This window comes from Xiphophorus couchianus, chromosome 15 (assembly GCF_001444195.1).
Source record: "Xiphophorus couchianus chromosome 15, X_couchianus-1.0, whole genome shotgun sequence".
Classification (NCBI taxonomy): domain Eukaryota; kingdom Metazoa; phylum Chordata; class Actinopteri; order Cyprinodontiformes; family Poeciliidae; genus Xiphophorus; species Xiphophorus couchianus.
Window position 1 is genome coordinate 3,635,185 of NC_040242.1, and position 12,741 is coordinate 3,647,925.

The 12,741-nt window shown below is 36.7% G+C and overlaps 1 protein-coding gene across 3 annotated transcripts; it reads left to right on the forward strand.

The window, feature by feature from the left end:
- The first annotated feature begins 2,026 nt into the window (after positions 1-2,026).
- On the forward strand, positions 2,027-10,790 carry LOC114158624 (uncharacterized). 3 transcript variants are annotated; one of them, XM_028040310.1, is made up of 10 exons: positions 2,027-2,305; positions 2,799-3,109; positions 5,008-6,126; positions 6,447-6,755; positions 7,226-7,504; positions 8,658-8,966; positions 9,326-9,607; positions 9,928-10,053; positions 10,130-10,158; positions 10,477-10,790. In XM_028040310.1, the coding sequence occupies exons 3-10, from the start codon at positions 6,081-6,083 to the stop codon at positions 10,552-10,554; spliced, it is 1,458 nt and encodes a 485-aa protein (XP_027896111.1). In that variant the 5' UTR covers positions 2,027-2,305; positions 2,799-3,109; positions 5,008-6,080; the 3' UTR covers positions 10,555-10,790. The 3 variants fall into 3 exon arrangements, with proteins under 3 accessions (XP_027896111.1, XP_027896110.1, XP_027896112.1); XM_028040309.1 differs by having other exon boundaries at positions 2,030-2,305; positions 8,655-8,966; XM_028040311.1 differs by having other exon boundaries at positions 2,037-2,305; positions 8,655-8,966; positions 9,952-10,053.
- The last annotated feature ends 1,951 nt before the right edge of the window (positions 10,791-12,741 follow it).

The following is a 12,741-nucleotide window of genomic DNA, read 5'->3' on the forward strand; positions in this document are numbered from 1 at the left end:
GAGTTAAGAAATAATCCCTCATTTTCTGTCTTTAACCAAACTGGTTTGTACAAATTACTTGAACTAAACCCTAATTACTTTGAAAAAGAAATCATTCTGAGTGAATTACCTCCACAGCATGCAAAGAGCAGCTATACATTCCTATTAATAATCTAATTATTTAATTTGATATGTGCTGAAGCAGAGACATAAAGGGATTTTTTTAATACTGTTCGCATGTTAGTTGGCTTTTATTTTTTTACTTGCACGATAGAAGCGTATGGTAAAAGAAAGGACTGAATTCCTGTATTGCCTCAATCACACCATAACGATGCTGAGCAGCCAATCAGAGGCAGATAAATCTAATATCACAGTTTAATGCATATTTGTTTTCACATAAACTTCAAAATAATTATTTTAAGAACACATCAAGTGACCAAAACTGTCTGTGGCATTAATTTCTTAAACCAAATCCAAACTATTTTGCTTTTAATAATGATGACTAAGTCAAGTCAATTTTCTGATGGACTTGAAAGAACTTTCATAAAGGAAACAACCATTAAAGCTCAGTTTGATTCTCTGGTGGACTCTGGTCCAGATAGCTGGCATTTCTTCTGCTGCTGATCTGACTGGTTGTAGCATCAGGTCAATATTAACTGCCAGCAGTAGAGGGGCTGATGGGTTCGATAGATGACTAACTCAGCAGCAGAGCATTCTGGGATTTATAGTATAAGTGGTGAAAGCTCTAGTAAACATTTTTATTCTAAAGTATTTTTATTTTCTGCTGTAAGGATCCAGTTGGACCTGTTTGGATTCTGTTCTGAGTTCATCAGAGTCTCAGAGCTGCTGGGTGTCGGTGGACTAACCGCAGCCTCTGGTGTGCATGACAGGTTATCTCTGACTGCTCAGGCAACGGAAATTAGAACAAGTTGTACAAAATATATACAGTGTTAAGGAAGAATAATTTAAAAATTAAATTTGGACAAAACGTTTGGCTCTTTCTTCCTTAAACTCCCGGGTCCTCTCAGCGGGCGGCGTGCAGCGACAGGGAAGACAACAACAAAACGCGTTGACGTCACAGAATCACAGAGTTTAATAACATACAAAGCAACGCATGAATCAATCAACAAAGCTGCAGAGGTACAGAGATATGCATTCTTTACCTTATACAGACAAAGACAGACAAGACAAAGACAGACAAAAAACAAAACAAAGACGAACAAAAAGCAAAGACGCGTCTTTGGAGAGAGCCGATGGAAAAAAGCAAAAATAGTGGCAGCTCTCTGAATTTTTAGTGCTGACACTAAGTCTTATACTATAGGTGTGTCTTGTCTTTTTAATATATGCACCTAAGGCGTTCCTCTAGTTGACCAACTGGAAACTCCCTTAGGCACTCAGAGAAACTTAGGAACTCCCCCTAATTTACGGCAAAGATCAAAGGGCCATCTGGTCTCTGGTAAAACAAAAGAGCGAACAGCTGCGTCCTGACCCCCCTGTGGTTCTACGGTCATCCCGGGCACAGAAAAAAACATGAGATTAGATTTCACAGATAATACAGTTTTCAAATACATTCATCCTTTAGTAGTTTTAAAATGATATAATACAATCTTCAGTAAAAATATGGTATTAATACTTTGAAAAATGTCTTAGAAATTAAATGTTAGCGGTTTCAATCTTCTATGTTGTATTAAGTTTTCACACCATCCCAGATGTTGGTTTCCTGCAGGCTTTTGATCTGCTGTGAACAGACCAGGTCTCTCTCTCTCCCAAGCTCAATTTATTGCCCTGCAGGAAATGCTAATTTTATGGCCTCATGTGGTCTGGCCGCACAGCGGGAGGCCCCATTGAGGGATCTGCATTTGGCCCCTGTTTGTCTGAATGCTTAATACAAACCTGTTCAAAATAAAGAAATTTGTTCAAAATAAGAGTGTTGAATATACCTTTTACACATGCCGTAAGATTAACTGTATTAAGCACTAAAAATAATCATTTTTCCTCAACAACAGTTAAAAAAGAGGAAATAAAATCCTAGTCTGCTGTCCTTTACCTGCAGATTCTTCATCTAAAACATCTCAGTGTTACAAAGTGAGTTAAATAGTTTATCTGTTCATTTTAACTGAAGTTATGTAACTGTGCTTCTTTCTGCGGTTTTCTGTCAGTCTCTAGAAAGTGACAAGAGCAAAATGACAGGATACATTGCAACCAGGAAATATGATCAATATTTTCAGATCAGCAGCAGAGAAAAGTCTCTCAGTTCAGTGACTGATAGACGGACAGGAGATGTTGGTTCTGGTTCTGGTTCTGGTCGTTGTGCTTCAGTTTGAAGGTAAAGATCTGTTTTCTTTGGTTTACTGTTGTATTTTATGAAAAAATGAGAATTAATATTTAGAAGTTATAATTGTCTATTAGTTAATCAAGTTTTTACTAAGCATATAAAACGATGTGAAAAAAATTGGATTTAACATTTTTCTTTTGTCAACTCAAACTTGTAATCTGACAGATTAAAACGTTAATTTATGTTGCTATAAAAATATCTTATATTTTTAAGAGATTGAAAATAAAAAAGATTGTTATAACAGTTGCCCTGCGACAGACTGGTGACCTGTCCAGTTGACACCGCCTCTCGCCCGAAACGATCGCTGGAGATGCAGCAGCACCTCCTGACCCCGACAGGGACCCGGGTGTTAGGAAATGGATGGATGGATGTTATAGCAATAAATCTGACATTGTGCAACAAAGATTTTAAAAAAGTACAGACCTTCACAGTTTTTGTGAAGGATGAATTGTGTCAAACTTTAATGTCTTTGTTTCTGCTGCAGGAACCAGAGGAGGAGAAATTCATCTCTATCACAGAGAAGGAGAAAATGTTGTTCTACCTTGTAACATTCCTGCATCGTCTTACCGATGCTCCAATGTTAACTGGTTTTACAACAAGGGTAAAAATACAAATACTCAGCAGAAGGTTTTCAAAGGAAGAGTTATTCAAAGTTCACCTCAATATGAGAAGTTTAATGTGAGCAGCAGCTGCTCTCTGATCATCAACACCATCACTGCTGATGATGCTGGAAGATACGTCTATAGATCTGGTTCAGGATCCTCCTTAGATCATTTTGTCTGAGTGTTTTAACCAGTGAGTATGTAGACCTGAATGATTTAACACTCAGACTCTTTGCTTCTGATCAACTTGGTGAAATGTTGGTCAGATGTTTCTGACATCATCAGTTCTGATTTCCTTTTTCTCTGAAACCTTGAACTTCTTTGGACTTTAACATGAGGGAACCTCTCAGTGACCTGATGCAGTCAGAAGTTCACATGTTGTTCTGTCAGAGAAACAATCATTTCTTTAGATTCAAATAAACATTACCCATCAGTCCACACACCTGGTTTAACTTTGCAGTCAATATATTACATCGAAGACATTAGTTTATTTGTTAAACATTTGTTTACCTACCAATGATTGACGTAAACTCAAAATGCAGTTTAAATGTCTGCGCTGTACCTCTGTTGGGTTTCTGCTACTTCCTGTTCCAGCTTCCATCAGGAAGTCGGCTCATCAGCGTGAACGTTGTGCTCGGCTGCTGAGGATGTTTAGATTTAATCAGTTTATCTCTTATGGTGGATCAATGTTTGATCAAACTACTGAATCATTTACTTTCTAGATGTCTTGTTTTTTTCCATCATGCTGATGAAAACCTGCTGAGATTCATCAAATAACATGAAGACCAAATCTAAAAGTTATCAAAATGTTACATTGTTATTAGTTTATATTCTACTGTCTGGAGCCTGAGACACTTAACCCTTTAAGGTTTTCACTTTAGAGGAAGTTACTTTAACATCTTCTAGACTGAGACAACAGTTTTTATTTTTCTTTCAGTTTCAAACGAATTTTCAACAAAGGATGATTTTGCATTAGAGTGTTTCCTGCTGAGATACAGTGGGTTGGATGTTTGTCCAGAGAACAGTTTCCGCTGGCTGGATGAGACAGGAACTGAACTGACTGAAGGTGTTTGGTTCGACTTAAGAGGACCGAGACTCTGTGTTTCCTCTCTAACTGTGAAGGATGAGAGTTAGCAGAAACTACACCTGCCAGTTTGTTGAAGGAAACAGAGTGAAGGCTGAAGATCACTACACAAGTGAGGTTAAAGGTGTGACACTTTTTATTTACTGAGGAAATTAGATAAACAGCAGGTATTAGGAATCAATAGTCTGTTTAAAAGTCTAAACCAGTTTTCCACCTGAAACAAAACTGTTTAATTAATTACTTTTTTTATGCCTGATAAATAAGAATGAAAACATTTTTATTATCTGCTGTAGTTTAAATCACTGAAACAACCTTTATGAAAGAAAGAGGACAAACTTATCACTACAAAATTAAAGCTAGTGTTTTACATACAGTGGTACTAAGTGAGATTTATGTTCATAACATGAACATGTGTGAAAGCAAAGACTGATAACTGAAGATATTTCAGATTTGGGTCTTTTCCTTTACTTACTTTTGACTCAATCAGCATAAATATTAGAATTTATACAAATTTGTTGTGTTGTAATTATTTTTCTAGTTTTTTTCCCCTTTTTTTAATTCCTTAGTCATCTTTTACAAACCTAACAAAAATATGGCTACGTGTGTAATAGGACACAAGATTTATATATTTTTGTTTGTGCAGTTTGAAGAGAAAAATCTCTGGTTTCACTTGTTGAATGCTGATAAATTCCTTTATGAAAATATTGTAAAATATGTCCTTTTTTTGCTTTTTCTTTAAACAATGCATTCAGAGAAACCGATAATAATAATGCACAACACACAGACATTATTATTATTATTATATAATTAATAGCTAAATGTAGAGCAAAACATTTCTCTCTTTCTCAGGAGTTGTCAGAACAGAACAAATCCATCTCTACCACAAAGCTGGAGATGAAGCTGTTCTGCCCTGTAACAGACCTTCATCATCATGATGTTACATGATCACATGATGTCATTTCAACTGCTAACTTTCTTTTTTCACTCTGTTATTGTTCTTTCTATAGAAGCTACACCTGGTCTGGTTTAGCTGTGATACCTTCCTGCAGGAGGGCATCCACTGGGATGATGCTGCCATCAACTAATTGTTCTCCTTCTCCTGCTGTTAACATTCCTGGAATCCACAGCTGTAAAATATGGCAGTGAAGATCAACTTCAAGGTTCTTTCATGTACACAAGTGATGCTTGTCCAGAGAACAGTTTCTACTGGTTGGAAAACTGTGTGTGCGTACACATTCATTGTATGAAATAATTTGGGTTATAATTAATTATATTTGTGTACAATTAATATAACCTAAAGATTATATTGTATATTTACACACATTTAAAGACTCTAAGCTTTAAAACTGTTGATGGACTCTGGTGCAGACAGCTGTTATTTCTTCTTCTACTGGTCTGACTGGTTGTAGCATCAGGTCACATTTAATGTCAACAGAAGAGGAGGCTTATAGATGGCCAACTGGGCAGCAGAGCATTCTGGGATTTGTAGTATAAGCAGTGAATGGAAAAGTAAATATTCACCACTAATAATAGAGAAAGAGTATAAAATACTTTTATTCTAAAGTATTTATATTTTCTGCTGTAAGGATCCAGTTGGACCTGTTTGGATTCTGTTCTGACTCGGTTTATCTGCTCTGTCTCAGAGCTGCTGGTGTTAGTGGACTGACTGCAGCCCATTAATATGCATCACAGTTTATCTCTGGCTGCTCAGGCAGGAAATTAGAACAAGTTGCACAAAAAATATGCTGTTAAACAGCAGGAAATAAAACTTTGTTTTTATTTTCTCCACCAGCAAATCCTTCGGCTAAAACATTTAGTTCATTTGAGTGTTGCAGAGTGACAGAATTAAATGTAGTTTAAATGTTCATTTCTAACTAAAGTTTTGCTGGTTGCTTGTTTTGATGGTTTTCTGTCAGTTTCTGGAAATGATCAAGTTGATAAGAGGAAAATGACAGAATAGGTAGGGACGTGAATTTGATTTCAATCATTATTTCAGCCACAAACAGGAAACATCATCAGTATTTTCAGATCAGCAGCAGAGAAAAGTCTCTCAGTTCAGCGGCTGATAGACGGACAGAAGATGTTGGTTCTGGTTCTGGTTCTGGTCGTTGTGCTTCAGTTTGAAGGTAAAGATCTGTTTTCTTTCACATCAAGATGAGAAAAATTAAAGGACATTTTGGTTTATTTCTGTATTTTACAACAAGTTGTGTATTAGTTAATCAGTTTTGTACCAAATATATAGAAACATTTTGAAGGATTAAAATGCTAATTACTATTGTTGTAAACATGTCTAGAATAGCTCCTTAAAAGGTACCAAATAGAATGTTTTAACAACAAATCAAATATCATATAACATAAATAACTACACAATTTTAATTTTACCTTCATGATTGTATTTGTGAATGAAGAGGTGTTTAGAACTTTAATGTGTCTGTTTCTGCTGCAGGAACCAGAGAAGAAGAACTGCATCTGTATCACAGTTACAGGCATAATGTTGTTCTACCTTGTAACAGTCCTTCATCGCTTTCCTCATGCTCTGATGTTACCTGGTTTTATAACAAAGATAAAAATACTCAGCAGACGGTTTGGAACGGAGCAGATTATCAGATTTCACATCGAGCTTACAAGTTTAATTTGAGCAGCAGCTGCTCTCTGATCATCAACTACATTGATAATGATGATGCTGGACTCTACACCTGTAGACCTGGTTCTAATGCCTCCTCAGATGGTTTTGTCTATCTGAATGTTTTAACCAGTGAGTATGTAGACCTGAATGATTTAACTTGTTAACACCTCTGCTGTGTTTCTGCTCCTTCCTGTTTGAGCTGGGGGCGGGGCCAAGCTGTGATGTCATCAGGAAGTCGGCTCATCAGAGTGAACGTTGTGCTCGGCTGCTGAGGATGTTTAGATTTAATCAGTTTATCTCTTATGGTGACTCAATGTTTGCTTAAACTACTGAATCATTTACCGTACTTTAAAGATATCTTGTTTTTTCCATCATGCTGATGAAAACCTGCTGAGATCTATAATATTAGTTCAGATCAATCATCAAGAGACATGAAGACAAAATCAAAAATTTTATCAAAATGATATTGTTACTATTTATTTATTTTATATTCTACTGTCTGCAACCTGAGACTCTTAACCTTTTGTTAAGATTCTCACTTAGAGAAAGTTACTTTAACATCTTTCAGACTGAGACAGCAGTTTTTATTTTTCTTTCAGTTTATGAACAACATGTCTCTTCAGTAAAGGATGAGTTCACAGTAAAGTGTTCCCTGGAGAGATACAGTGGGTTGGATGTTTGTCCAGAGAACAGTTTCCGCTGGCTGGATGAAACAGGAACTGAACTGACTGAAGGTATTTGGTTCGACGTAAGAGGACCGAGACTCTGTGTTTCCTCTCTAACTGTGAAGGATGAGAGCGACAGAGGCTACACCTGCCAGTTTGTTGAAGGAAACAGTATGAAAATTGAAGTAAACTACACACCACTTAGCTTTAAAGGTATGATGACTTTTATTAACACAGTAAGTGAGAAAAACAACAGAAAATACAAAGATTTTGTGAATGTTTTTTTTAAAATATTCATCAGTTCACTTTATTTCGGTAAATTATCAACATTAAACACAGAAAACAAAAACGTAACAATAAACAATCCCATAATTTACCAAAAAAGGAATAGGCTGAAGCCAAAACTTATACTTGCCTACCTTGTTCACATAGTTAGCAGCCTACCATCATAAAAGATATCTTCTGTAAATATAGATATACATACAAACACATGTATATAAATGTAAACACATACGTTTTATACAAACATGATTACACAATGCATATATACATCTACGTAACTCTATAAGATATCATTTTACATTTTAAGGCTCTTTTAAAGCTTTAAATATTTTTGCAATAAAATCTAAAGTTTTCTATGGAAGAGGATTAAGGCCACTGAAAAAGAAAGAATTCTGACTTTTTTCTCAGAATTTAAGGATTAAAGTCAGAATTATTTTTTGTTTTTTTCCAGTGGCCCTAATGCTCTTCTGTAGTTTTCCGCCTGAAACCAGCCAGACAAATAAGATTCAGACCATTTTTATTATCTGCTGTAGTTTAAATCAGTTAAACAACCTTTATGAAAGAAAGAGGACAAACTTATCACTACAGAATTAAAGCTAGTGTTTTACATGAAGTGGTTCTATGAGGGATTTATGTTCATAATATCATGAATATGGGTGAAAGCAAAAAGTGATAACTGAAGATATTTCAGATTGAGATTTTTTTTTCTTTTCTTACTTTTAACAATAAATAATAAAGTCAGAATTTATGCAAATTTGCTTATACAATTTATGTTTTTTTTTTTTTGTCGTCTTTTTTAGACCTGCGGTAAAAAATAGTTTTATGACTAGGAGTAAAGCGGTACACCAAATAGCCTAACTGTAAATAAATACATTTTTATTTCTATATTTTGAAGAAAAAAATCTGTGGTTGCAATTGTTCACCACAGATATTTGCCTTTGTTAAAATATTATTTTATAAAATGCATTTTGTTTTTTTACTTTAAACAGATTCTCCTTTGGAAGTGAATACAGGCAGAAAAGCACAGAGATAATTATTATTTTAAAGTACGATAAAATGTTTCTGAATGTGTTTTTTTTAGCAGAAAACAGAGAAAGAGACCAGATCTACCACAGAGCAGGAGATGAAGCTGTTCTGCCCTGTAACAGATCTTCGTCATTCAACTCATGCTCCTCTGTTGACTGGCTTTATGAGAGAAATGAAGACATGAACAAGGAACAGGAAGTTCAGAGAGGAATCGTTCAGAGTTCATCTCGTTCTGCCAGGCTCAGTTTGGACAGAAACTGTTCTCTGATCATCAACAACATCAATGCCGAGGATGCTGGACTTTACACCTGTCAGCCTGAAGATGGAAGCAGTTATGAAACAGAAGTGTATCTAAATCTGCTGATCAGTGAGTAATCTAAATAATGACTCTCTACCTGCTGATTTCAGTCTTTCTTAACCCTAAAATCTCTGTTTGGATTTGACTGTTTAGATCATGACGTGTTTTTAGTTCAGTCAGGACTGGAACTGGATCCGTCTGATTTTAGAGACTGAAATCTGTTCAGTTCTCTCATTATGATGATATTTATGTTGTAGTGGTGCAGATTATTTAGTTATACTACCAAAGGCTGACCTTCATTGCCAGATGTTAGTCTGCAATGTTTTTACAAAACAGCAACTATTCAAGACAATAGAAATAAAAGTTGTACTTTTGTTTCTCTATATAGAAAATATTTAGTTCTGATAGGTTGTCTTATTTTCTTTCAGTCTCTTCATATTTACCAGCTTTTAATCCAACAAAGAATGAAGTGATCACATTATTCTGTTATATGGTGAGATCCTGGTGGTTCAGTTCTTGTCCAGTTAAAAGTCTCCTCTGGGTGGACGAGACAGGAAGGGAACTGACTGGTGAAGGTGATGGATATAAATCTGGAGGACAGATTGGTTGTGTTTCTCATCTGACTGTGAATCTTCAGAGCAGCAGAAGATTCACCTGCCAGTTTGTTGAAGGAAATGAAGTGAAGATAGAAGCTCAGTATGGATCTGAAGGTATGATGTCTTATTCTTATGAATAAGTTAAAATGTTGCAATGGACAACATTCATTGCAACATTTTGCAATAAATTTATTGATTTATTTCATCTTATTATTAAACAACGTATTTCTAATTTCATGTAATTATTTTGGACACTTTGACTTTTCACACCACAGTTTCTATGTAGATCTCCAGTTTTCTTCTCCATCATGGTGGTTCAGGTACTCCTTGGTTCTAAATGTGGATCCAAAGTCACAAACACTCAGATTGATGTTCAGTCCACCATCATGTTAAAACGATTTTGTTCCTAAATCAGATGAAAATGATCCCATCAGGTTGTTGCTCCGTCTCCTCCTCAGGCCCCCCCGCCTCGTCTCCTCTGAGCTTCATCATGTTGACTCTGAAGATCACAGGACTGATCCTGATGGTTGGAATCACTGTTGGTATCATCAGAACCAGAGGTGAGGAAACTCAGCTACAATGGAGACGATTTACACAGTTCTTACTTTAATCACTTTATTCTGTTTTTCACTGCAGGGAGAAAAAAGCCTCAGAAAGACATTAATGTAAGAGAAACAATCATGAAAAATACATTCATAGACCTTTTATACATAGATGGAAAAAGACAATCTTGTTTCTTTAGATTTGAAATTTCCATCTTGTAACATCAATTGCCCAATATTGCTTTATTCTTCTTCTTTTTAAAACCTTTACCTGAAAACATCTCAGAAGAAAAACATGATTTGACTTTTAATCATGTAAAACTGTTATTTTTGCCTGTATTTTCTCATTACTGTCCTTTGTGATGCTTTTGAAGTTTCTCTCTAAATGTCCCTTTTGTGTCTGAACCTGTTTTATCCAGTTAATGTCTGCTTGTATCTCAGGTTCGTTTTGCTGTTGATGACGACACAGTGAGCTTTGAAAATGATGGAGAACGTTCTGCTGCCGCCGCGCTCCACTGAGCTTCATCACAGCCATGAAGATTCATTAAAAAAGCTTGATTTTAACTGTAAACCAGTCCAATTTTGCATTGAGCTAACTGCATATCTAATTTTAATTGTGTTAAATTCAGTGTTAATTAAAAACACCGTAGATAAGATAAAAGCTGATTGTTTAGTCTAGAATAGTTTGGGATAAGATGCTTTAAATGTGTTGTTTGCTTCCTGTTTGGTGTAAATAAAAGATCTGTCACATATTTTGTCGTATTTCAAAGAACTCGTGTTTTATAAAAGGAAATCATGTAGAGCATGAGGGATTTGCTGATCACTCATTGGTTACATTGTCCAGAAAGTGGGAGGAGAGAGGAGAAAGGACAGGAAGTAAAATATGGGACTTTGTTGAAGTTTTAAAAAGTCCCGTTTTGTTTTTCCTTATCAAACATGTTTTGGACCAGTCAGCTCCAGATGTTCAGTCGATTTCATCCTTATCTGGCGCTGTGCTGGTTTTGGCCTTGAGGTTATCCTTCTGAAAGCTTTGCTCTCATTGCTTACGTTGTTCTGTGTATTATTTTGGACAGAGGAGCTAAGACAGAATCCATCTTGTTTGAAGAGACTGGAGGAAAAACTGACCATTTTTTCTCACTTTTACTACTCTCCAATTTGCAATAGTTGCTCTCATTTCAACTGCTAACGTTTTGTGTTCACTCTGTTATTGTTCTTTCTATAGAAGCTACACCTGGTCTGGTTTAGCTGTGATACCTTCCTGCAGGAGGGCATCCACTGGGATGATGCTGCCATCAACTAATTGTTCTCCTTCTCCTGCTGTTAACATTCCTGGAATCCACAGCTGTAAAATATGGCAGTGAAGATCAACTTCAAGGTTCTTTCATGTACACAAGTGATGCTTGTCCAGAGAACAGTTTCTACTGGTTGGAAAACTGTGTGTGCGTACACATTCATTGTATGAAATAATTTGGGTTATAATTAATTATATTTGTGTACAATTAATATAACCTAAAGATTGTATATTTACACACATTTGAAGACTCTAAGCTTTAAAACTGTTAATTGTTTTTTTGTTCCTAAGTTAATATTTTGACTTTGAAATAAGCCAATGTGTGCTACATGATAAATCTTCAGCACTGAAGTTTATTCACAATCTGTTTACTGATCACAGTCATAACACTGAGTGATGAGAACATTAATAAACTGGTGCACTGATAATATGAAGTGAGGGAAAATAAAGATAATGAAAAGTATATAAAGTAGTTGTACAAACACATTTATTAGTTATTTGTTTTATGTTGAGTTTAGAGGTTTTAATGAACTCTGGTCCTCTGAACTACTTCAAATAGGAATAGGAGGCCTACATGGTGTTGCATCGATATGCTTCTGATCTGTTTTTGCTTAATCAGATAACAGAGACTCGTGACACGGCACAAAGTTGCTGTATCAGTGCCTCATACAGGCCATAACGCTACTGAACAGCCAATCAGATGCAGATGACTCAATTATCACACTTTGATGCAAATCTGTTCCAAATAAAACTTCGAAATCACTTTTGAAGGACACGTCAAATGGCCAAACCTGTCTGTGGCATTCATTTCTTAAACCAAATCAAAACTATTTTGCCTTTAATAATGAAAATAATTTAGTCAATGTCCATCCATCCATCCATCCATCTTCTTCCGCTTATCCAGGGTCGGGTCGCGGGGGTAGCAGCTTCAGAAGGGAGGCCCAGACTTCCCTCTCCCCTGCCACTTCTAGCTCTTCCGCGGGAATCCCGAGGCGTTCCCAGGCCAGCCGAGAGACATAGTCCCTCCAGAGTTTCCTGGGGCTTCCTCGGGGCCTCCTCCCGGTGGGACATGAAGACCTCACCAGGGAGGCGTCCAGGAGGCATCCTGGCCAGATGCCCGAGCCTCAACTGGCTCCTCTCGATGTGAAGGAGCAGCGGCTCTACTCTGAGTCCCTCCCGAATGACTGAGCTTCTCTCCCTATCTCTAAGGGAGAGTCCAGACACCCTACGGAGAAAACCCATTTCAGCCGCTTGTATCCGCGATCTCGTTCTTTCGGTCATAATCCAAAGCTCATGACCATAGATGAGGGTGGGAACGTAGATCGACCGATAAATCGAGAGCTTCGCTTTTTGGCTCAGCTCTCTGTTCACCACGACGGACCGGTACAACGCCCGCTTGACGGCAGACGCTGCGC

Bases quoted from the DNA above. Each gene is read 5' to 3' on its own strand.
- LOC114158624 (XM_028040309.1), top strand. From the start codon at position 6,081: ATGTTGGTTCTGGTTCTGGTTCTGGTCGTTGTGCTTCAGTTTGAAG. The intron at 6,127-6,446 runs GTAAAGATCTGT...TTTCTGCTGCAG, and splicing joins CGTTGTGCTTCAGTTTGAAG to GAACCAGAGAAGAAGAACTG. The intron at 10,054-10,129 runs GTGAGGAAACTC...TTTTCACTGCAG, and splicing joins TGGTATCATCAGAACCAGAG to GGAGAAAAAAGCCTCAGAAA.